General features: G+C 46.2%; 1 protein-coding gene across 7 annotated transcripts in view; it reads left to right on the forward strand.

Annotated features, from left to right (window-relative positions):
• The window catches only part of RXRA (retinoid X receptor alpha), a 129,240-nt gene that overhangs the window by 35,255 nt on the left and 69,727 nt on the right, over positions 1 to 24,258 (forward strand). For 4 of the 7 annotated variants that reach the window (XR_013981403.1, XM_080989861.1, XM_080989862.1 and 1 more), the window contains exon 2: positions 16,433 to 16,513. The exons of the other annotated variants lie outside the window; for them this stretch is intronic. Coding sequence is in view for 3 of the 4 variants with exons in the window: in XM_080989861.1 (XP_080845987.1) it covers positions 16,433 to 16,513 (81 nt within the window). In the remaining variant the exon portion in view is untranslated. The remainder of the gene's footprint in view (positions 1 to 16,432; positions 16,514 to 24,258) is intronic. 7 annotated transcript variants of the gene reach the window in all.

Here is a 24,258-nt window from a genome sequence, read left to right on the forward strand (position 1 = left end):
AACTGTAGGGTTGGGAGGGACCCCAAGGGTCATCTAGTCCAACCCCTTGGAGTGCAGGAATCACAGATAAAGAATCCCTGACATATGGCCAGTCAACCTCTGCTTAAAAGCTTCCAACAAAGGAGATATAATTGTGTTTATATTACCTGTTTATGATTATAGGAAGCTGCATTATACAGAGTCACATGACTGGTCTATCTAGCTCATATTGTCAGCACTGACTGGCAGCATCACTCCAGGGGATATTCTCAGTCATACCCAGAGATTCCAGGGTTTGAATTTGGAACCTTCTGCGTGCAAAGCGGATGCGTCACTAATGAGCTAGGGCTCCTCCCAGAAGCAGAGGGAGAGGCTTTGTGCCATGACACTATTGGTCCATCTAGCTTAGTATTGTCAACACTGAGTGGAAGCAGCTCTCCAGGGTTTCTGGCATGGGATCACTGGAGATGCCAGGTAGAAGCTGGGGCCTTCTGCCTGGGATGTGAATTCACCCAAAGAACTGAAAAAACCTGCCCTGTACTAAGTCAGGTCATTGCTTGTCTAACTCAGTGTTGTCTACACTGACTGGCAGCAGCTCTCCAGGGTTTCACCTCACAGGGCTGCTTGGAGACGTTGCCAGCAATTGAATCTGGGACCTTCCACATGCGAAGCAAATGCCCTGTTCTGTTTTGCTTCAAAATATTCTGCCTTTGCTCAGACCCCACCTAGAATAATGAGTCCAGTTCTGGGCGCCACAATTTAAGAAGGATATTGACAAGTTGGAATGTATGCAGAGGAGGGCGACCGAGATGATTAAGGGTCTGGAAACCAAGCCTTATGAGGAAGGGTTGAAGGAGTTGGATATGTTCACCTGCATAAGAAGAAACTGAGAGGGGATATGATAGTCATCTGAAGGGATTGCTGCTCCAGAAGGTAGGAACTAATCCAGTGAATTCACACGACATGGAAGGAGATTCTTACTAAACCCTGTGTGTTCTGACAAAAGAGCTGTTTGAAAGTGGAACAGAGACTCCTTTGGAAGGTGGCATGCACTGCTTTTCATTGGGGGCTTTTAAGCAGATGTCGGATGGCCATATGCCTAGGATTTTTAGCTGTAATTCTTGCCTTGCAGGGGGTTGGAGAAGGGGGTCCCTTCCAACTCTACAGCTATATGATTCTATGAAAAGGAAGGGGTGGAATCTTTCATATTTATATGTGCTGGGATTCCCATGCCCTCTCCCCATTCCACTGAGTGGCTGATCTGTTTATCCAAGCAAGCTGCTCCCCAAGCAGACCCACTTAAATGAATGTCCACAAGCAAGTCATGCCAGTTGATTTCAATGGGTCTGCTCTGAGTAGGACTGAACATTGGCAATGATCCCATGTGCTGAACCATGTGTGTGGCACTCCCCCCATCTCTTATTGATGCATAGTGTATGGGGGGGGGGAGAGAAATAGCATGGGGGTGGATAATTAAGGTTGGAACAGCCTGTACCAGGTGGTTCTCATTCATTACTAGATCTGGGTCAGCCACCAGAGAAGAGGAGAAGAGGAAATGGGGGACGGGGGGACAGGGAGGGGGTGTGGCACCCACAACACAAATAGAAAAACCAATAAAATAGGGGCGCTATTTCAGGCTTTAAAGTAGCTCGTGAACGAGAAGCAGGCAGAAGGTTGCCAATCAGAACTGAGTTCATAATGTGTGTTTTTCCCCTCTGCTTTCTCTATTTGCACCCCTGGCTAGAAGTGGAACAATTTCATTGGCATTTCAAGGCCCTTGTCACTTGGTGTTTCCTTCAAAGGGAGCTGTTTGCAAATTTCTAACCAAATCTGGGCATGTTGTAGATTTGGAAGGTACCTCCAGGGGTCATCTAGCCTAACCCACTGCAATGCAGCAATCTGTTTTCTGCTTCTGGGCTAGAGGAGCAAGGGCAGCAGTTGCAGACCTCAGAAAACTCTGAGGTGGATGTGAAAAGTACACTGTACAGAACAATTCCTGCTAGAGGAGGAAGAGGAGGAACTCTAAATAAGAGACTTCTTATTGAGAGGGATAGAGGCAACAATGGGCAGAGGTAACAGGACATTCTGGGAGATGTGCTGTCTTCCAGGTGCAAAGATTCATGATGTGAACAGAGAGGTTGCCAAAACTTACAAAGCCCACTGACCCCAACCCCTTCCTTCAGAACTCATGGGGGGTACAAAAGATACTTTCAGACACAGCCTTTGTCATACAGCGAAGGACTATGAGACTCTGGGCAGGAAGCTGAAAGGCCTTGGGGCACTGTTGGTTTTTTATATCCCTTCTTCCTGCTGAAGGTCATGGCCCAGGAAGGAGGAAAATACTGGAAGTAAACCACTGGGTGTGCAGATGCTGTTTTCAGGAAAGGTTTGGCTTCCTGGGCCATAGTCTCTGCTTCCTTAAGGGAGGAATTCTGGCAAGAGATGGGCTGCATCTCACAGTGGTTAGCAAGAATGTGTTTGCTAAGAGTCTCATGAAGCTGATCAGGAGAGCTTTAAACTAGATCCTGAGGAGGAGGGAGACAACACTCCAGACGACAGGGGAACTCAGATTACAGGGTTTTTGGGGGTAATAACTTCATTGATGCACAGGAAACTGAGGCACCAGAATGTGCTACATGGCTGGGAACTACAAGAAGGAACCAGATGGAGGGCTTCAGTAGTCTCTATACTAATGTATAGAGTATGGGAAACAAGCAAGAGGAATTGGAGCTCGTAACACAGGATGGCAGATACGACCTCATAGACATTACTGAAACATGGTTGGATGAGATTCATTACTGGAATGTAGGAATTGAGGGGTATAACCTGTTCAAAATGAATAGACCAAACAGGAAGAGAGGGTGAATAGCATTATATGTAAAGGATGTCTACACTTGTGAACTTGTGTGGTGTAATGGTTAGAGTATTGGACTAGGGCCTGGGAGAGCAGTATTTGAATCCTCATTCAGCAATGAAGCTCGCTGGGTGACTTTGCGCCAGTCGCCTTCTCTTAGCCTAACCTACCTCACAGGGTGAAATGGGGAAGAGGAGAATCAGGTTCACCAAATTAAACTCATTGGAGGAAAAAGGTGGTATATAAATTTAATATATAAATATAAGAGATCCATGACCTGGAGCATGGAAGGCAGATTGAAAGTATATGGGTAAAAATTGTTGGAGAGAGAAACAATAGTGACCTTACTGTCTGTGTCTTCTATAGACCACCAAGTGGATGATGCATTCCTAGAGCAGATTACCAAACATTCAAAAAGGAGGGATATAGTAATCATTGAAATGAGGTGTGGGAACTCCTAGCTACTTCAAATGAATTCAAATCTCCAGGGCCAGATGAGCTGCATCCAAAGGAGCTTGTGGATGTAATCTCAGAGCCTCAGTCTATAACCTTTGAGAATCCTTAGAGATCTCTTGGTGAGGTCACTGTGGATTGGAGGCAGGCAAGTGTTGTTCCTATCTTCAAAAAGGGGGGAAAGGAGACAAGAAAGGAGATTCCGATGAAACATCAGGAAGGACTTTCAGATGGCAGGAGCTGTTCAACAGGGGAACAGACTCCCACAAGAGGTGCTGGACCCTCCTTCATTGGAGGTTTATAAGCAGAGGTTGGATAGCCATCTGTCATGGATGTTTTAGTTGAGATTCCTGCATTGCAGGGGGTTGGACTAGATGATCTGGATGTACAATGTGAAATCAGGATATGGATTTCCTTGAACTCTGATCATGCCTCTTGCTTGCCTGGATGGGGGATGGAGACGGCTATGTGAGCAAAAACCACCCACATTTGCCTTTGGTCCCTGGCAAGCGACCCCTGGTGAGCTGCCCAGGAGTGAATGCAGCCCTAGGGCCAAGAAAACACCCCCTCCAACCCTAAGATACATAGGTTTATAATACAAATTTCCATGTGCTTGGAAGAGTTTCCTTTCAAGCAGAATTTCCCAAGACCGTCTTTCCAAACCCAGCGTCGACTCTTCCTCATCAGATCTGTTTCCACCCAAGCTGCATGGCATCAGCCAGAATTCTCCTTAGACCGTGAATAAATTGATGTTGGATTTTGTAGCGTACACAGCAAGGAAAGGATAATCTCATGTGTGATGGAGATGATGGGAGCCAAGTCTTTCAAGGTTGCAAACCAACCGTGCTTTTGTGAACTGTGTCAGCCCTGTCTTCGCATCTAAACAAAATCCTGGATTGACTATGCTTTTAAGGCTCAAGGACAGATCTAATGGGGAACATGGGCAGCTTGATAAGAACCAGCCTGGAAATCTATAAATGGGAGGGTGGAAGTTAACTCATTAACCTAATTAGGAACATAGGAAGTTGCCTTGTATGACATCAGACCATTTGTCCATCTAGCTCAGTATTGTCTGCATGGATTGGCAGGGTTTCAGAGGCCGAGCTGTGCCCTTCAAAATAAAGGTTCTAGTCCTCATGGTTGGAAATAAAAGCATGATTTAAATAAGAAGTTGTCATGCATTGGTCCATCTAGCTCAGTGTTATCTGGCAGCAGCTCTCCAAGGGTTCAGGCAGGGTTTTCTCTTAGCTCTATTGATGCATTTTTTCATATGGATATATCATTTTTTTAAAAGCTCTGCCTGATTACTGGAGAGCACTTTCGGGGGGTACGGTGGTCTTGCGTATAGCCCCAAGAGGAATCTGAATGGCTGGGGGCAAAGCATGACATTTATGGACCCCCCCTCCAAAGTAATTTACTGGGTGACAACTCTACTTCTCTGTTGATGCTCCTTTCCATGAGCATTAGCTTGATGCCAGTTGAGCCCCCAACTCCTCTGCACCCTCAAATGAGAGTCGTGCAGCCAGATGCCTTGCTGTGGCGATGTTTGGAGAGTCTGTGTAGTGGAGCGCCGGAGTTTCTTTTGCAGTCGATAACCAGCGTGGCTGAGACCCAGTTCTGTCGTGAGCAATGAAGAAGACAGCCTTTCCTCCTCAGTTATTTTTAATGTGTTCAGCATTCATGGGCTCTTCTAAATAATGACAATAGGAGAGGAAGAGGCTGCCGTAAGAGAATAAGACAAGCCTGCTGGACCAGGCCAGTGGCCCATCTAGCCTAGTACACTGTTCTTACAGTGACTGTCCAGTTGGCCATTATAGGAAGCCCACAAGCCAGGATCAAAGCACAAGACCACTCCTCAAACCTGTGGTTTTCAGTACCTGGAATTCAGAAGCATTATTGCTCCTCCTACTCACCTTTTCTCTAAACTGCTCTTAACTTTCTCCGGTGTTTGAAAAACAGCCCTGCCTGGAACCTGCCGCAGAGGAGCCTCCTTCTGCAAGAGCCCACCGCCATCTCAGGTCAAGGCAGGCGGCAACCTGGGAAAGAGACATCTTTAGTGGTGGTGCCCCAGTTACTGATTTGCTTTCCCAAGAAAGGCCTGCTTGGCTCCTTCCTTGCTGAAGACTTCTGGGATTTCTATCACTGATAGCAGAGCCACTTAAGTCAGCATTTCCCAACCTCGGGCCTCCAGCTGTTTTTGGACTACAACTCCCATAATCCTCAGCTAGCAAGACCAGTGGTCAGGGATGATGGGAATTGTAGTTCGAAAACAGCTGGAGGCCCAAGGTTGGGAAACACTGACTTAAGTAACATAGGCAGTGTCCAGAGGAAAAAGCAACAGATAATGAATGACTGAGGGAAACAGAACAAAAACAGCATATAAAGTGAGGCAACAGGAACAGATAGGTTTTCTCTTTCTTAGGATAGGCCTCATCCAGAGCAGAAACCGCAGGAGCCCATCACCATCTCAGGTACGGCTGAATACTACCAGGGAAACAGTTTCTTCAGTGGTGGTGTGCTCTCCCAAGAGAGGCCTGCTTGGCTTCATCTTCACTTGGCTTCATCTTCACTTAAGACTTCTGGGGCTTATATCAGGATGGCCAATCCAGAGTCCTCTGGTTGCGTGCCAGCCTCTGGGACTGCTGTTGCATGTTGCATGTGTGTTTGTGCATCTCTTCACAGCGTGAAGAAAGCACTAGATATGAATGGACAAATCTGTCAGGTTCACATCCTCATATTTCCATTCTTAAAGTACCACTCTCAATATTTCTGCTGCAGTTTGCCATTTACCGCTCAAAAATTTGGTAGCGTTTTGCCCACAGTGTTAGCAGAGCACCCCTTTTCTTTAAACTCAAAAGTGCCAGACTCTGCATCCTTTCCTCAAAGTGGCCTTGCTCCTTTCTGTTGCCCTTTTCAGATCCTTTCCCTAAGGTAAAGGTAAAGGGACCCCTGACCATTAGGTCCAGTCGTGACCGACTCTGGGGTTGCAGTGCTCATCTCGCTTTATTGGCCGAGGGAGCCAGTGTACAGCTTCCGGGTCATGTGGCCAGCATGACTAAGCCGCTTCTGGCGAACCAGAGCAGCGCACGGAAACGCCGTTTACCTTCCCACCTATTTATCTACTTGCACTTTGATGTGCTTTCAAACTGCTAGGTTGGCAGGAGCAGGGACCGAGCAATGGGAGCTCACCCCTTCGTGGGGATTTGAACCTCCGACCTTCTGATCGGCAAGCCCTAGGCTCTGTGGTTTAACCCACAGCGCCACCCGCGTACCTTTCCCTACTTCCTTGTTATTCCTTTTTGAGGTGTGGTGACTTTTCACAGTATGTAGTTATCCCGTAGATTTGTAGGAAGGTGTTCTAGAATCCTAGAATTGTAGTGCTGTGTAGTCCATTCTCCTGCAGTTTTATTCTCAGTTCCTTTTCCTGAGCTTCCTCCTGGTTAGGAGATCTCCTCTACGTCCTATTGAATTTTTTCTCCATTAATGTCTCAACTTCAGCTGTGCATTGCTCTGTCATTTTTATGAGAGCTTTGCAGTATTTATGCAAGGGGGGGGATAAACTCTGTGGGCTGCTCTCGTGCGTTCAGGAGGCCCCTCTCCCCCACTTCCCACCCGTTTCCTCTTCTATCTCCTGTTTAATTTTTTATCTTCTTTTCCTCTCCTCCCCCACCCTAGATCGGGAAGGAAACTAGAAGCTTGGCTCTCTTGCCAGATGGCCTAAATGAAGTCTTTGCCTCTGTAATATTTCACCGGGAAGAAATTGCAGCCCATTAACTTGGATGGGCTTTGAAAGAGAATTGGAGAAGTTTGTGGGGTAAAAGGCTGTGTCGGTGGCTACTAGCCACAATGGCTGTGCTGTGTGTCTGCGGTCAGAGGCAGAGATTCTTCTGAATACCAGTTGCTGGAAACTGCAGGAGGGGGGAGAGAGTGTTCTTGCATTCGAGTCCTGCTATAGCAGGCTTCCCATAAACGTCTGGCTGGCCACTGTGAGAACAGGATTCTGGATTAAATGGGCCTCTGGCCTGATCCAGGAGGGCTCTTCTTATGACTCCCATTGTAGTAAGCAGGTTTGAAGCCTAATTCTGTGGGTGCAGGAATGTATCCCATTGAGCTGAATTAGTTGCATTCCTACCAATGATTAGCACGATTCTATGAATGAGTTTTATTCCTAACAATGTATTGTTCCTTTATGCCTGTGACAGCAATGCCATATCCATTTGGTCCTAGAAGTAGCCCACCCTGATTTCCTGGAATTGCAAGTGGGAAGAATGTTCTTGGTGCCCCAGAAGCCTCTGGTTGGCAGCTAAGAGGACAGGATTTTGGACTAGATGGGCCATTGGCAGCGTTCTTCTGATGCTCTTATTCCTCTTGGAAAGGGCTTTCCAGATTTCAGCTTTCCCCACCTCTGTATTACTGTGACTTCTGAAATGGCACATGCCAAAACTCCCTTTCTAACACTATTTTTAAAGGGAATATGTGGGTCAATTACCCTTTATAGAATTAGGCAAGTAGGGTAAAAGACAGTGACTCTGTGGTTTGCAGGCAGAAAGTCTGGTGTCCAATCCACGGTATCTCCAGGTAAAACTGAGAACATAATCCATCTGAAAACCCGAAGAGCTGCTGCCAGTCAGTGCCAGAAATACTGAGCTAAATAGTCCAATGATCTTGATGTGGCAGAGGACAGCTTCCAATGTTTCTAATTAATTCTTTCCTCCGTTCAGAACTATGAGGACTAGAATCTCATTTGATTTCAATGGGAAGGTCAATAGCTCAGTGATGGAGCACCTGCTTTGCATGCAGAAGGTTCCAACTTTAATCCCCAGCAGCATCTCCAGGTAAATCTGGGAATGATTATCTGCCTGAAACCCTGGAGAGCCACTGCTGCTAGTCAGTGTAGGCAATACTGAACTAAATAGACCCTTGATCTGATTAGGCAGAAGGCTGCCTCCTAGGTTCTATGCTTTTTCTAGATCAGTAGTTTCCAAAGTGGGTGGTACTCCCCCCTTGAGGACAGTGGGATTACATAGGGGTAGTTTAAGAGGCAAGGGGGAGGCAGGGGGTGAATTAAGATTCCTGCTAAATGACTTCCAACCAGATATTGGGAAGGTGTTATACCTTCACCAGGCAGACCCATCAGTCACATTAAGATTTTACTGAACAGTGAAGGCATCAATAAATGTGGTATCTAAGACTCTTGCTAAATGACTATCAGACTTTGAAAAGCTGGTACTACTGGATCAAGTCCATCAGTTTTGTTGAATTCATTCAGCTAAATAGTTTTAATTGGATTTTGAACACATGTGCTATTTATCGATACTGTTTTGAATTTTGTTGTGTTACGATCTTAGTAGGTAGATTCAGCAAATCTCTTTTCTGAATAATGTTTTTTGTAGGGTAAAGGGGGGCTGGGAATGAGTTTCTGGAGTCAAGGGAGGAGGGCAGTCCAAACAAGTTTTTTTGGGGGGGGGGCCGCACTGCTCTAGATGGAGACGTGGTCTTGCAGCTCCGTCTCCACCAAGAAATTGTTCCTGATAACATGGTGCATCCATACAATGTTCTTCCCAGTGCAAGCCCAAACCCTTTCCAGATCTTTCAAGTTTCGCATTTACCTCTTTGTTTCCCCCCACCCACCCCGAAGGCACAGGGCAGAAAACAACCTTTCAGAAGCAAGTCACAACTAGTGAAATTGCAAGTTTAGAAGATATCACATTACACTGTATTTTGCTTCTTCCTTTTCTGTTGTTCATCTAAGGAGAAGGCGAGATTAATCACCTATTCAGCAACCCTCAGCTGAGATTGACTGGCTCTATGTAAGAGCAATTATCGGGGTGGGGGGGGGAGAGAAAACAGGAAAAAGCTTCTCAAAAATATATGTAGAACACCAGAACTGCGTTGGTGCAAGGATTTTAAAAGGAAATTAAATCTTATTTGGGGGGCAAGCGGTGATCACTTTCTGGGAGACAATATGGGTGAGGGGAAGAAGTTGTTATAATCGATCCTTGCAGAGTATTTATGCAAAGCGGGTCCTGAGTTACAGGCCTTCCAAGGAACATGAAGTAAGATTCTAATCCTCTGAACAAGGGGCTGAATTAAATAGGACCGTAGGAAGCTGCCTTCTCTGGGGTCCATCTAGCTCAGCAGGGCCGGCCCTCCCATGAGGCAGACTGAGGCAGCCACCTTGGACGGCGGAATCCCCTGGGGCAACTGCTTCCAGAGAGATCTTGCGGAACTCACATGTGACCCTGGGAAGCAAGGCTTGTGGAGTGGAGAGGCACCTTTTCATTTTGCCTCAGGGATGAGGCGCTCCTGTAGCTCAGCACTGTCTACACTGGCTGGCAGCAGTAGCTCTCCACGGTTTTAAGCAGGGGACTGTTGCCAGCGACTGAGCCCGGACTCTTCTGCATGCAAGGCAGATGCTCTGCTGCTGAGTTGCAGGCCTTTCTTGGTGTGAATGTGCTCCTGAATGCACGAGCCCTCACAAGTGTGTTGCCTGTGTGCCTGTAGCTTCAGGTAAGCACAGTGGAGCCATCCACCTCAAGAAACATTATCTCGTTCTTTTTGTCCTCGCCTATCAATATCCCATGAGCGTATTAAACATTTAAACCCAAATGAACTCTGCTGTTGTTGAGCTATGGGTGCCTGCACGTAGAGGGAGGGTGGGTGACGAGCTCAGTTTCAGTTTAAGTATATGCCCCCCTTTATAATGCAGCTGTGTCAATTGGAAAAATGACACTGGTATTTAAAATGCTGTTCCGTAGTCCTCTTTAATTAAGGAAACGGCATAATACCAATCTGCTCTCATTAATGAATTTTTAACAGTCAAAAGGAGCCATGAGTGACATCCAGTAAGTTGTGGACTTGTTGGTGTGTTTTGGGCGGCATTTGAACGATTTAGACTCCGCTAGATGTCAGAATGAAAAAAAACTTTCTTTAGGGTCACTTTCTTTTATTTTTTATCTATCTTTTACTTTGTTTTGCAAGATTCATATGCAACTCTGTTGTACTGAAACCTCTAAGCTATTTACAAGTCTAAAAATATGAAAGAAAAAAAATGATGTCAACTCATGTTAATGATAAGAGCAATCCCCTATTGAGAACAGCATGCTGGACTGGATGGGCCCCCTTTGGTCTGATCCAGCAGCCAAGCTCCCTTATGTTCATTGGAGGACCTGGTCTTATATCAAGTCAGGCTATTGGGTCCATCTACTTACAACCTCTCCATTAGCAGGACGTCTACCCAAGATTTCTAGCATGTGCATATAAAATTGTAAGAAGAGCCTGCTGGATCAGACCAGTTCACCATCTAGCCCAGCATCCTGTTCTCACAGGTGCCTGTTGAGGAGAACCTGAACACAACAGTAGTGCTCTCCCTGATTAAATATTCAATTCACAAAAACATCAATTTGCAGTTAGAGCATTAAGAATGTGAGAAGAGCATGCTGGATCAGGCCAAGGGCCCATCTAGTCCCAACAGCCTGTTTCCCCAGTGGCCAACCAGATGCCCCCAATGGAAAGTGCCTAGGCAGGATCCAAGCACAAGAGCCCTTTCCTCTCCTGTGCCTTCCAGCGACTGGCATTCAGAAGCATTGCTGCCTCCAACCGTGCAGCCAGAGCATAGCCATCAAGGCTAGCAGCCATCAACAGCCTTCCCCTCCTCTCCATGAATTTGTCTAAACCTCTTTTAAAGTATCCTGCAGGAGTGAGTTCCATAGTTTAACTCTGCAGTGCATGAAGAAGGACTTCCTTTTATCTGTCCTGAATCTTCTGACATTCAAGTTTTTCCAGATGTTCATAGGTTATAGTGCTATCAGAAAGGGAGAAGAACTTTTCTCTGTTAAGATCCTGGACCACATGTTTGGCCAGAGAGGTTCTCAGAGTAAACATGTTAGCTGGGGTGGCCACAAAACCTGGACCCACTGCTCACCTTAGACCTCCACGTGACCTTAGACCCCAACCCTCTTTTAAAGCTGTTCCCATTGGTTCCCATTGCTATGCCCCATGGCAGCCAGTTCCGCTGTTTAACAATATGCTGTGTGAAGAAGAACTTCCTTTTCTCCACCCTGAATCTCCCTGCTGTCCAGCTTCGTTTGAAATCCTTTGTGAAGCTGGTGGAGCTCAAAGGAGAGAAAAGGGGACCTAAACTGAGCTCTGTGCAAGGCAGTGAGTGGTAGGAAGCTGCTAACTTGGCAACTAAGCTGGAGATACAATTACTCGAGCTGAAGTAATTATGTCGACGTATCCTGCGGTAACCCTATCTCCCAACTAGGGCTTAGTGGCAGACGGGGCCAGCAGGAACGGCGCGTCGGAGAGCCTTAACGAAATGGCACATGGAGCACTCGCAGACCGTGGGATTCGGAGCTGCTCCTAGAATCGTTGAATTGTAAAGTTGGAAGGACCCCCAAGGGCCAGCTAGTCCAGCCCTCTGCAATGCAGCAATCACAGCTAAGGAATCCCTGGCAGGTGGCCATCCAACCTCTGTTTAAGAACCCCCAACAAAGGATTTCCTACCACCTTCCCAGGGAGTCTGTTCCACAGTCACTTCCTTACTGTCAGAAAGTTCTGGCTGTGTTCTACTGCTGGAGGCAGTGTGCATCTGAACACCAGTTGCTAGGAATCCCAGGTGGCGAGAATGCTGCTGAGCTCAGGTCCTGCTTGGAGACTTCCCATTGGGGCATCTGGTTGGCCACTGTGAGGGCAGGATCCTAGCCTTGATGGACCACTGGGCAACTACTGGTGCTTTCAGGCAAGTGGGCATGCTCTTAACTATGGCCATGGCAAGATCTCATCTCATTGTTAATAATATTTATTTATATATTGCATTTACATCCTGCCTTTCCTGCAAGGAGCTCCAACATTTACACCACCCTGTCTTGGACGGATGCGGTTTGCCTTGGCTGCTCAGCTGTTCCATGTTAGAGGCTGTGCCAATCAATTGGCGCTTTTCTGCCCCCACTCCCCACCTGCTTTTCCTCAGAGCAAATAAATGTGATTAACCGGCTAATTAGGATATATTTTCTGCTTGGGCCCCTCCTCCCTTTCCTCCTTCCTTAGAGAGGAGGGTTGCTGTCTGCAAATAGCTAGCTCAGAACCATCTCTCCTAATAGGGCTGTCACAACAGACCCTAGATGCATCCAACACAGCTGTGTTGCAATTTTCTAGTAGGCATGCTCTGTGGGGAATGAGGATAAGTAGCAATGCCCAGTTGTGGGGATCCCCCATTCTTTTTCTTTTTAAATGATGTATGGGATAAATAATTTTGTCAGGTCAAACTTAGGAGCGTAGGAACATGCAAGATCACATTATGCGTCCACTCAGCCACATCAATCAGCTGAACTGTCACTGTTGAAGGTACCATCACATCATAGAATCATAGAGTTGGAAGAGACCACAAAGGCCATCGAGTCCAACCCCCTGCCAAGCAGGAAACACCATCAGAGCACCCCTGACATATGGTTGTCAAGCCTCTGCTTAAAGACCTCCAAAGAAGGAGACTCCACCACACTCCTTGGCAGCAAATTCCACTGTCGAACAGCTCTTACTGTCAGGAAGTTCTTCCTAATGTTTAGGTGGAATCTTCTTTCTTGTAGTTTGGATCCATTGCTCCGTGTCCGCTTCTCTGGAGCAGCAGAAAACAACCTTTCTCCTCCTCTATGTGACATCCTTTTATATATTTGAACATGGCTATCATATCACCCCTTAACCTCCTCTTCTCCGGGCTAAACATGCCCAGCTCCCTTAGCCGTTCCTCATAAGGCATCGTTTCCAGGCCTTTGACCATTTTGGTTGCCCTCTTCTGGACACGTTCCAGTTTGTCAGTGTCCTTCTTGAACTGTGGTGCCCAGAACTGGACACAGTACTCCAGGTGAGGTCCGACCAGAGCAGAATACAGTGGCACTATTACTTCCCTTGATCTAGATGCTATACTCCTATTGATGCAGCCCAGAATTGCATTGGCTTTTTTAGCTGCCGCGTCACACTGTTGGCTCATGTCAACCAAGACTCCTAGATCCTTTTCACATGTACTGCTCTCAAGCCAGGTGTCCCCCATCTTGTATTTGTGCCTCTCATTTTTTTTGCCCAAGTGCAATACTTTACATTTCTCCCTGTTAAAATTCATCTTGTTTGTTTTGGCCCAGTTCTCTAATCTGTCAAGGTCGTTTTGAAGTGTGATCCTGTCCTCTGGGGTGTTAGCCACCCCTCCCAATTTGGTGTCATCTGCAAATTTGATCAGGATGCCCTTGAGTCCATCATCCAAGTCGTTGATAAAGATGTTGAATAAGACCAGGCCCAAGACAGAACCCTGTGGCACCCCACTAGTCACTCTTCTCCAGGATGAAGAGGAACCATTGATGAGCACCCTTTGGGTTCGGTCAGTCAGCCAGTTACAAATCCACTGAGTGGTAGCATAGTCAAGACCGCATTTTACCAGCTTCTTTACAAGAATATCATGGGGCACCTTGTCAAATGCCTTGCTGAAATCAAGGTAGGCTACATCCACTGTGTTCCCTTCATCTACCAGGCTTGTAATTCTGTCAAAAAACGAGATCAGATTAGTCTGACATGACTTATTTTTCAGAAATCCATGCTGACCCATCAGACCCATTCCGCATTTTTTAGAACTCGAATATTTTAGCACAACTGTACCTATACACTTTGGAACTCCCCTCCTAGTGACATCAGTAGTATTTGAAATTCCCTGGGTGCCAGGCACGTGTTGGGACTGCGAATGGTCCACTTGTGACCAGATGGAGATGCCCTGTTATTGGCTTGGTGGCTGACATCTCCACCACCTGTCTGTTGTGGAGAATGTCAAGAGTCTTCACATGCGTCATGCTCCTTGCTGTTTCTCACCTCCCTCCTTGGGGAAGGGATGCACAAGCACTCATTCTCCACCTCTTCCACTCCCTCTTAACTCCATAGCAGTGCAAGGGCATATCTCTCTGCAGTTGAATCCTTGCTTGTGAGTCACACATGCAGCCCCCTCTCCAGTGTGCACAGGAAGGAAGCCCCCCATGCTCCAACAACAAAGCTCACCTCCCCAGGTAGCCATGTGGAGGGTCACGCAGCAGGACTCCTTTCCCAGCCAGAGCGAATATGTGCCTGGTGTGAGAGGAGAGACAGTGGCCCAGACCTTGCCCCCCATTGCCAGAGCTGCCACCAGTTTCCCAGGGGCAGCTGTGGGTGAGCCCGGTTCCTGCACATGTGCCCAGGGCACGGTTGGTTGTGGCTGCACACAGCAAGCAGCAGGAGGGGACAATGTGCAAGTGTTTAAAGGCTGGTGGAGGTGATGCCTCCAGAACTGGGAAGGCGAGTCAGCTGAAGATTGAGGCAAGTGCAGGCAGCAGCAGCAGGAGGTGGTGGCACACAGTTCAGAGTTGTTTCCAGGTGCATTGGAGGAACGACGCCAGGAGGGGACCTTCCTGGCTTCTGCTGCAGGTTTGGCTCAGTTTCCCCTCTCTCTGGCTTATTTAATTCTCGGCAGTGCTGGATTAAACCCTGTGGAGGCCCTTAGACAGTCGAAACCGTGGGGGCTTCCCTCATGCGCATGCTCTAGTGGGAAAACATTGAACTAAGAAAGTTTGATTGCAATTTTCTTTCAATATCAAATCAATATTATATTGATCTTTTGCCTTGAAGCCCCAAAAGGCATGGCCTATTCTACCTATTTGGTAATTCGACACTGATTTTTTTCATGTGGGTGCCACCCCACACACCCTTTCCCTTCCTCTTGGAGGAAGAGCTGCCTCTTCCCAATTCTCTGAGGCCTTCTCTCCCTCCTTCCTCTTGCCCAGCCACTCCCAGCTGGCCTGAAAACTTGGCTGCGGCTGCAGGGAGTGACGGGGTGGGTGGGCATGGCTTCCCCAAGGAAGGAGAGTGGGAGCCATGCGGGCACATGGGGGGACACATCCCAGACCTGGGATCTCGCCAGTGAGGGAGCAGTGGGGGTGGGCAAGGCCAGGGAAGTGGCTGTGCAGTGGTGACAGCAAGGCAGGTGCACAGCAGTGGCTCCTCTCCCTCTCCCAGAGCAAGAAAGGCAATGAAGTAAGTTTCTCGCAGACACTTCTCTCCTTCTCAGTCCCATGAGCAGAGAAGTCCTTGCAGCTTTCCCTGTAGCTAAAGAACTGGGCAGCCTGCTTCGGACCTATTGACTCTGAAGGAAACTCTGCCGAGTTTCAGCTGGGTTGGCTCAGTGTGCAAAGGATGGCTTGTCAGCAACATCCTTCCTTCCAGCTTTGTGTGTGTGGCCCCGTTCCCCCAGTCCACACTTGGCTGCACGAGGGGGACCTGGGTGCAGATGACGCGGGAGAGAAGCATTTCACAAAGCAGCTTGGAGGCTTTTGTGAGCAAGTCAGGTGTCATCTTTGTCTGTTTTAGCCTTGGGTTAGGCTCAGTAGTCGTCCCATTTTCGTATTTGGATTTGTGGGTGGCAAGTGATGAAAATGCCATCTTGTATGGGTATGTGAAAAATAAATCATATTTTCCCCCCTCATCACCATCATCGTCCATAGCTAATACTATGTGTGTGTTTTTCCTTCTTGCATACTGGGACAAGTGAATTGTTGCAAGAGTAAGCTACAGTCAAGCAATGTAGCTGAGATAATAGAATCATAGAATTGTAGCGTTGGAAGGGACCCTGAGGGTCATCTAGTGAACATGCTAGTGAATAGATATTCTGCTGTGGCTACTGTAAGCCAGGTTTAAGGTGTGATTTGGTTTATATAGCTTGAGTTTCTAACATCTAACTGGACATCAGGGAGACGACTTCACTTTTTTTTAATGGCCTGCTAAAAACATTCTAAAAACATCAATGCAAGTTTAAATCTGTTTTTAGTCTTCTGTTATTTGGAAATCGTAATTCTTTTTGGTAACTTTTATTGTTTTATCTGTTTTGCAAACTGCTTTGAGGTTGTTGTTTTTACAACTGGCATGCAGCGATAGACTGCCTCTGGGCATAGGTGTACCATTCTCAGCTATCACAATTGAATCAGACCAAAAGCCCATGGTGCACGCAAGAAAGCTTTGGTTATTAAGCCCAGTGTGCTGCTGAGCCTAGGTCAGGGGGAAAGCCAGGATCACACCTATTAACTAGCACCACATGGGGGGCCATGAAATGCATCTCTTAATCCTCTCCTGTTCTTTTCCTAGCCTCCCCAGCGCCCTCAGATCCATCAGCCATTCTGCAACGCCGCTGGCAAGCCTTGGCTCAGCAAACAGTCCATCAGGAGAGTGAGTTATCCTCACCCTGTGCCCTCCGTGCCATTATGTCTGGAAATATTAACACCACAAATCATGCCACCTCGTGGCTTTCTTTGTACTTAGTGTATAAGCCCTTTCTGACGTTCCCAAGAGAGAGAAAGGCAATCTTCTTCCTTCACAAGAGATCCTGCCCTGTGGCTTAGGGGTGGAGTCAGGCCCAGAGTTAGTCCAAATCAGAGCAGATTGACTGAAAACAAAGGACATGACCAACTTCAATCTGTTGATTCCAGTGGGTCTACTTTGAGCATTTCTTAGCTGGTTGTCAACCTTTAGGCTGCTTGGCTAGCTCTGAGATTCAGAGAGTTCCCCAAACGGAAGACAGAGGTGTTTGTTTGGGGTGGGGGATTAAAGGGGGGAGAATCTGACAATTTTGACTTTTCTTCATTTTGCATTTTTCTGTTTTCCATATTTCCTTATCATTTTTTTTTTTAAATTCTCATGAAAATCCACCAGCGATTTAGTGCAAATGTTTCTTAATAGATCCATGTTTATGTGCCATTTTGCCTTAAATACACCTCATTGCAAACCAGTTTCCCCCTAACATAATGTGATTTTTGCATGCTATTTTCCAACAAATATATACATTTTAATGCACCACAGTACGTGGATCTTGCATGTTTCTTGACTGGAGAATTCATTGCAAAATTCAGAGGGGAGTGTATTCTGAAGGAAGGCTGGGCTTGGTTTTGCAAATTCTTTCCAAAAGCACCTTTTAAGACTTCTGGAAAGAGAATTGCAGATGAATGAAGCACCAGCAAAAGCCAGTGTGCCAAAAGAAACTGTAGGTGCCTGAGTTTTCCTCCATCCTTCTGAGCTTGAACCTTGAACTTTTTTTGAAAGCAGAATATCCTGAGTTTTGGTTCCATTTGCTGGGCCTGAAATGAGACAGTGGTTTCCGATTTTCACATAGGGATTAATTAATTCAGCCACCCGGAGATGATTCTTTTCATCTCCAAATTGGTGGTGTGGTAAATGGGCGCTGGGCTTAGTTTTCATGATTGAATTGTCACAGAGGGTATACTTTTTGCATTTTGTTACCCTCTAACCACACCTTCCACAAATCCTATGTACCAATCAACTGGGGCTAACCCTCCTGCATCCAGCAAACTGGCTGATGAAAACTATTGGCGTCATAAAGTCAATCATAAGCTCCTGCAATAACTATTTTGTAGTCCAAACAATAATGCAAATTTCTGTTTCTATAGTTGCTAGCTAGCAGCTGATTGGTGGCCTGTATACCAGATATATTTATTTATTATTCTAACACACACACACACACACACACACACACACACCCTCCCTCTTTTTCTCCCCCCCCCCTTTTTGTGTGTATGTGTTTTAAGCAGGGAGCAATAAAAACTGGAAGGGGGGCTGAGATTCCTGCACTTCAGGGGGTTGGACTAGATGACCCTTGGGGTCCCTTCCAAATCTCATAGAGTCTATGATTCTATGAAATCATGGAGAGCTGATGCCAGTCAGTGTAGACAATACTGAGGTAGGTGAAATTGAGTTAGAGGAGTATTGAACCAGAAAATATTTGGAGAATGGAGAATATTTAAGGATTATATAAGATCATAGTGTACCAATCACACCATATCAGCAGAACTTGTAAACACAACAAATACCGTTTGTGGAGTAGACGGGAACAATATTAAAGAATATAAAAATGTGCGGGCAGAACAACAACAGTATAAACAGCACAATAAGAATGATTGGAAGACTCGTTTTGTTAGAAGTTTTTTTAAAGTGTTTATTTAAGTATTAATTAGGAAGATTAATTTTTTATGTACGTAAATTTGCTTTTTCTTCTTTCTTTTTTCTGTATTTTCTTCTTTTCTTTTTTCTTGTTTTTTCATTAATTTCCTTTTTCTAGTATGAGATTGTAAATTCTTTGCATAAGTATGTAATTTAAATTAGTAAAGATTATTTAAAAAAAGAAAGAAAAAAAATTGGAAGCGGTGGTGGTCGACCTTGTCGTTCACCTCAGGCAACAAAAAGTTTTGGACCAGCTTTGCATCTGAGTTCTGAGAAGCCAAAAGTACTGGTGATCAGGGACATGAAGAAAAGGGGTAACCATGGGAACAAATGATGCACAGGCTGATGTTCTGAGGTAAAACACAATTTCTTCATTTTTTGAAATGCTATTGCACAGAAGAATGCCTCTTGAATCCTCCTCAGGAAAGGTTGTTGTTGTTTGTGTTTTGTATACTTGCAGAGCAAAGTATGCGTACATACTCCTCTCTAGGGTTCCTGAGGTAATTTAGAAATATTTCAAATAAGTGAAAAATAAAAACCAGCAAATATGGATAAATAGATAGTTAAAGAAAAAATTAAGAAGGCCACAGCCTATTCAACAAAAAGGAGCATGGGAACAAGGTAAATGACCTTATATCCTGAAATGTGAAAACTTCTTACTGAAGAAAAGTCCATCTAGCATCTAGCACAGTAATGTTGACAGTGACGGGTATATTGCCCTTCCTTAACTGGAGATGTAGCTGGGGATTGAAGCCCCGTCCTCCGCATTAAAGACAGCTCTTCTGCCACTAAGCCACTGCCCTTCCCCTAAAAATAAAGTGAGATTCTAGTCCTCATTGCTTTAAGCAAGGGGCTGGATTGAACCTGGAAACTTCCGTACACCAAACAGATGCTCAAATGCTGAGCTAAGGTCTCTCTCCTGCCCCAGATCTCTCTGATCCAATACTCCTTCTCCATTGTCTGTTAGGAAGAGCTTTGCTGCGTTCTGCCATAAACACATTAGCATGAGGCTAATGAATCAGGCCAATGGACTATCTAGGCCAGTCTCCTGTGCTCACAGTGGCCACCCAGAAGCCCATTATGGGAAACCCACAAGCAGGATTTAAGCACACAGTAACTCCCCCCGCCACATGGTTTTCAGCAACTGGTATTCAAAAGCAACCACGGAGGCAATGCATAGCCGTCGTGGCTAGTAGCCATTTATACCCCTCTCCCCCATGAATTTGTCCAGTCCTCTTTTAAAGCTGTCCAAGATGGTGGCCATTACTGTCTCCTGTGGAAAGGAGTTCCATAGTTTACAATGCAGGAAGAAGGAACTTTTTATCTTGTCTCAAATCATCTGACATTCAGCTTCATATGATGTCCACAAATTCCAGTCTTACGAGGGTGTGGCATTTTTCTCCTTCCACTTTCTCCATGCCATGCATCATTTTATAACCTTTAGCCCTTGCTTTGCAGTAGGAAGGTTATATCCTAAGCAGTTCCTGCCCTCCGCAGTCCCATCAGGCTTTTGCCATCTCTTTCTGGAGGACACAAAAGCCTTGGGACACACAGGCCTCAGTTGGTTAGGCTCCAGCCCTGCCACAGCCTTGTTGCTGTGGGAACTGCAATGAGGTCGTTTAGCTGAATAATGCACACAGAACTTGTGATTATGGGTGGTGATGAGGTGACCGTAGCAGATCATAACGGCGAAAAAGAGAATGGAGCCTTCCTGGGTTGGTTGGTTGGTTTGTTTTTCTCAGGTAGTTTCACTGTCGTTTTTTAAAAGGCAGAACTTGCAGCTTTGCTAGACTTCTGGCAGAATTTTAGAGCTGGAAGGCACCATGAGGAATCACAGCTAATCACTGTTGCTCAACATTCGCCAGGTTTTCACTTGTGGACAATGTTTAATTAAATATTCTTTATAAATTCCCCATTCTTTTTTTATACCTTTGAGTTGGCTGTCTCCTAATTGTCTCTTGTCAATTTTGCTAATTTGAGATATTCAAACAATTTCTCCTACCACTCCTCTTTTGATGGTATCATTTCGCCTTTCCATTTTTTGGCGACCCGTATTCTCGCTGCTGTTGCAGCGTATGAGAATATTATTCTTTTTTTCTTAGGCAGGAAAAAATGGTGGAGAAGGAGATTTTAAGTAAACCCTAGGAAGAACTTTCTGATGGCAGGAGGCTGTTCAACAGCAGAATGAACAACCTCGGAAGGTGGTGGACTCTCCTTCACTGGAGATTTTTAAGCCACCTGTCAGGGATGCTTTAGCTGGGATTTCTGCATTGTAAGTGGTTGAGCTAGATGATCCTTGGGTTCCTTTCCAGCTCTACAGTTCTGTGTTTCTTTCTGGTTGGCCACAGTGATAACAGGGTGCTGGACTAGATGAGCCCCCATTTGGCCTATTCTACCAGGCCTCTTCTTATATTCTTAAGTGATTGCTTGTCTATACACTCATGACGAATTTACCTTTGAATCGGTGCTTGATCTACCCACCTTTGGAAGACGGCTGCCTCTTGCACAAAGGACATTCAGCATCCTTCTGCCTTCCATGTGTTCTGCTGGTCTTCCCTGGTTGAACTGGCCTCTGGCTCTCATTTTGCCTGATTTCCAAGCCATTCCCAGCTTCCTCAGCAGTGAACAGAGCTCCACTCCTGTCTTCCCATGGCACTACATCTGGAAGACGTTACTTCCCGGGGCAAAGATGGAGGGCATGTCTCCCTCTTGGTGCCACCTCCACCCTCTGGGAGAGATTAGCACGGTAGCGAAAGGAGGACCCCCCTTTCCCTATATGATTTTGTGTAAGGTTGGCAGACATCCCCGTTTCCCGGGGACAGTCCCCGGATTCACAAATCAGTCCCCATACAAAATCCATTGAAGTTGAACAGTGTCTCCGGATTCATTCAAAAAAATCTGGTAACCTTAATTTTGCGTAAAAATGTGTGTTGAGTGGGTGGGGAGCATGGCAGCTCATAGCTCACCCGTTAAACAGGTAGATTGATGGATTACATTACTTCCCTTGCCCTTCAGCCCCTCGGGACTTCTAGGGTGATTCAGAAATGCGCGTGCGCGCGCGCGCACACACACACACACACACACCAGTATAAGAGATAGCAGAAGAGCATTGGCATGTTCAGCTATGAACAAATCCCTTTGGTAATAGCCTTAAAAATACTTTTGTCACAGCCATCAGGCTACTGTAGTGAGTTTGTGTGTGCGAGTGTGCGAGAGAGAGCAAGAGAGAGAAAGAAAGTGTGTCACAGAATTGTAGAGTCGGAAGGGATACCAAGGGTCTTCTAGTTAAACCCCTTTGCAATGCAGAAGAAAGTGTGTGTGTGTGAGAGAGAGAGAGCGCGAGAGAGAAGAATGTGTGTGAGAGAGACAAGTCTGAGAAAAACTAACAATTCTGGCTAGTTGCTAAAGTGTCCTAGTGGAGGTCTGCGCCTCAGTGGCAGAGCATCTACTTTTCAGGCATCAGGTCCCAGGTTCAATCCCTGATTATATATCCAGGTAGGGCTGGGGATGTCCCCTTCTTGAAACCCTGGAAAGCCACTGCTGCCAGTCAGTGTTGACAGCACTGAGCTTGATGGACCGACAGTCTGGCTCAGTATGAGGCAGTTTCCTATGTTACTATTAACTCCTGCCCTTCAGTCAGAACTCTGAGGATGATAGACTCTGATTTTAATTTTAGGCGAAGGGTGTAAAAATAGGATCATAGGAAGAGCCTGCTGGATCAGGCCAGTGGCCCATCTAGTCCAAGATCCTGCTCTCACAGTTGCCACTCAGATGCCCATGATGGGAAGCCCACCAGCAGGACTTGAGCACAAGAGAACTCTCACCTCCTGCAGTTTCCAGCAACTAGGATTCAGAAGTGTGACTGCCTTTGGCTGTGGATTTTAATGGAACACCTAGCATTTTGTTGATTAAATCTACCATTGCCACCTGGAGGCTTCAGGATGAGACAGTGGCTCTGTGTTCAAGCAAATGGACCTAGGAGTTAAATTGTTTTCCTTGATGCGTGAGAGCAGTACACCCTGTCCTGCCAAGGGGAGCAGAGTCCAGCCGTTCTTGTGAGTTTGCTTCCTTCCCTTGACGATCCCAGGAAGTCCAAAGTTCACACACACAGTGGACACCCTTGCAGGATTTCCAACAATCTGTCATTCTCTTCCTTGTCTGGAAGGTGAGAAGGGTGTTGCCACTGATGCAAAGTTTTCAGGTGCTTCCTTCTGAATGTCCTGTGCAGAATTGGGGACTGCCTCTGCTCCAGATAAACAGGATCTTTCTTGTAAATGTTTGGCTTCTTTTTTCTTTTTCCCCCTAAAGTGCAAATTCCTATTCCTTGTGAAGGAAAATCAAGAATCTTATGAAGTCACTGGGCACCAAACATTAAAAGTACACATTTCTCATGGGAAGTGTAGTCTAAGAATGCTGGGAACTGTAGCTATGTGAGGGCTGAACTATAATTCTCAGGATTCTTTAGAGGAAGCCATGTGCTTTCAAGCTACAGCCGATGTTCATAGCCAATCTGTGATATGTTAACTCTTCTCAAGAAAAGGTTGGCCCACAGTCATTTTGGTGCACAATGGAGAAAAACCCACATTGCACCTCCTACTCGGAAACAGTCCTTTCAATCAGAGTTGCTCCCACATAAGTGTCCTTGGTAGGGATGGAGAAGGTGTTTCTGACCCGAGGGCCACATTCTCTTTGTGGAAACTTTCTGGGGGCCAAACTGCGGAACTCACTCCCCAAGGAGGCAGTGATGGGCCACCAACTTTAAAAGAGGATTGAACAAATTGGTCGAGGAGAAGGCTAACAATAAGTCAGTAACGCTTCTGAATGCTAGTTGCTGGAAACCACAAGAGGGGAGATGGCCCTGTGTTTGTGGGCTTCTCATGTGGTTGGCTGCTGAGAACAGGATGCTGGACTAGATAGGGCTTCAATCCCCAGGGCTCATCCTTTGTTCTCATGTACAACACTTGCAGTATTGAGGCCTAAGTGCCCTTCCCGGACCAGCAACTTCGTGTTGTGCTGCTTGGCTCTTGGGATGCCATGAACAAAATCAGGCTATGCATGTGTGTGTGTGTGTGAGAGAGAGAGAGAGAGAGGAGGAGGAGGAGGAGGGAGGGCACGTTTGACGTGAACCCGATACCAAGGGTTGATGCAGGAGGAAGCGATCATGGTATCAGGGAAATAAAACCCATCAAGGGATAATAGGATCCAGCTGGGGAAGGAGTGTCTTTTACCAGTTGTGACAGGTGATGTCTTTTCCCTGACTGGATGTTTGGTTTCATGTGGCTCAGCTGAAGACTCCAGCGCTAGTTGGTGGAGGTCCACCATGGTGCTCTGTGGTCTCTTTCCACAGCTGATGACATTGCCTCTGGGATGTCTTTCGAAGCCATTTTAAGTGGAAGAAGAAAAGTCCCATTTTAATAGCTATGTAGGGATCTTGACTGGCAAAGCTGCTGGGAATCAAGGAGGGGAAAGAGGTTAGTATCCCCCTATCCACCAGAGAGATCTCCTAGGGCAGAAGTTCCCCAAAACCTGTTACAGGTCTTTGTATGCCAAGGTTCAAGGTAACCACTGAAGAAATCAGATGTGTGGTCCTGGAAGTCATCTTCCTAAGAATTTTGTTTCCAGAACTCCTTATGCTGAGAATCCTCCTTCCAGAATTCCCCTAGAACCTGACTTTTTGTACACATTTCTTGGCTTCAGAACTGCATCCTAAAACTCAAAAAGGTGTGAATTTCTTCCCCCCACCTTTGCCCAGGTAGATTCACAGGAGAATGAAGGGGTGTATGAGGATGAATAGATTTGCAGACAGGTGTGCATAAGTTACTACACCGTTAAATACTTCTGAAACCTGCAGGCATACATACCATTTGTCATTCAGAGTTCAGCTGTGGAGAAGAGGGCATTTTTGTAGGGGGAAAACAGGAAAAAATTGCTGTACTCTGGAAACATGTGATTGAGGTTTG

Source organism: Podarcis pityusensis, assembly GCF_964106645.2.
Source record: "Podarcis pityusensis genome assembly, chromosome: Z".
NCBI lineage: Eukaryota > Metazoa > Chordata > Lepidosauria > Squamata > Lacertidae > Podarcis > Podarcis pityusensis.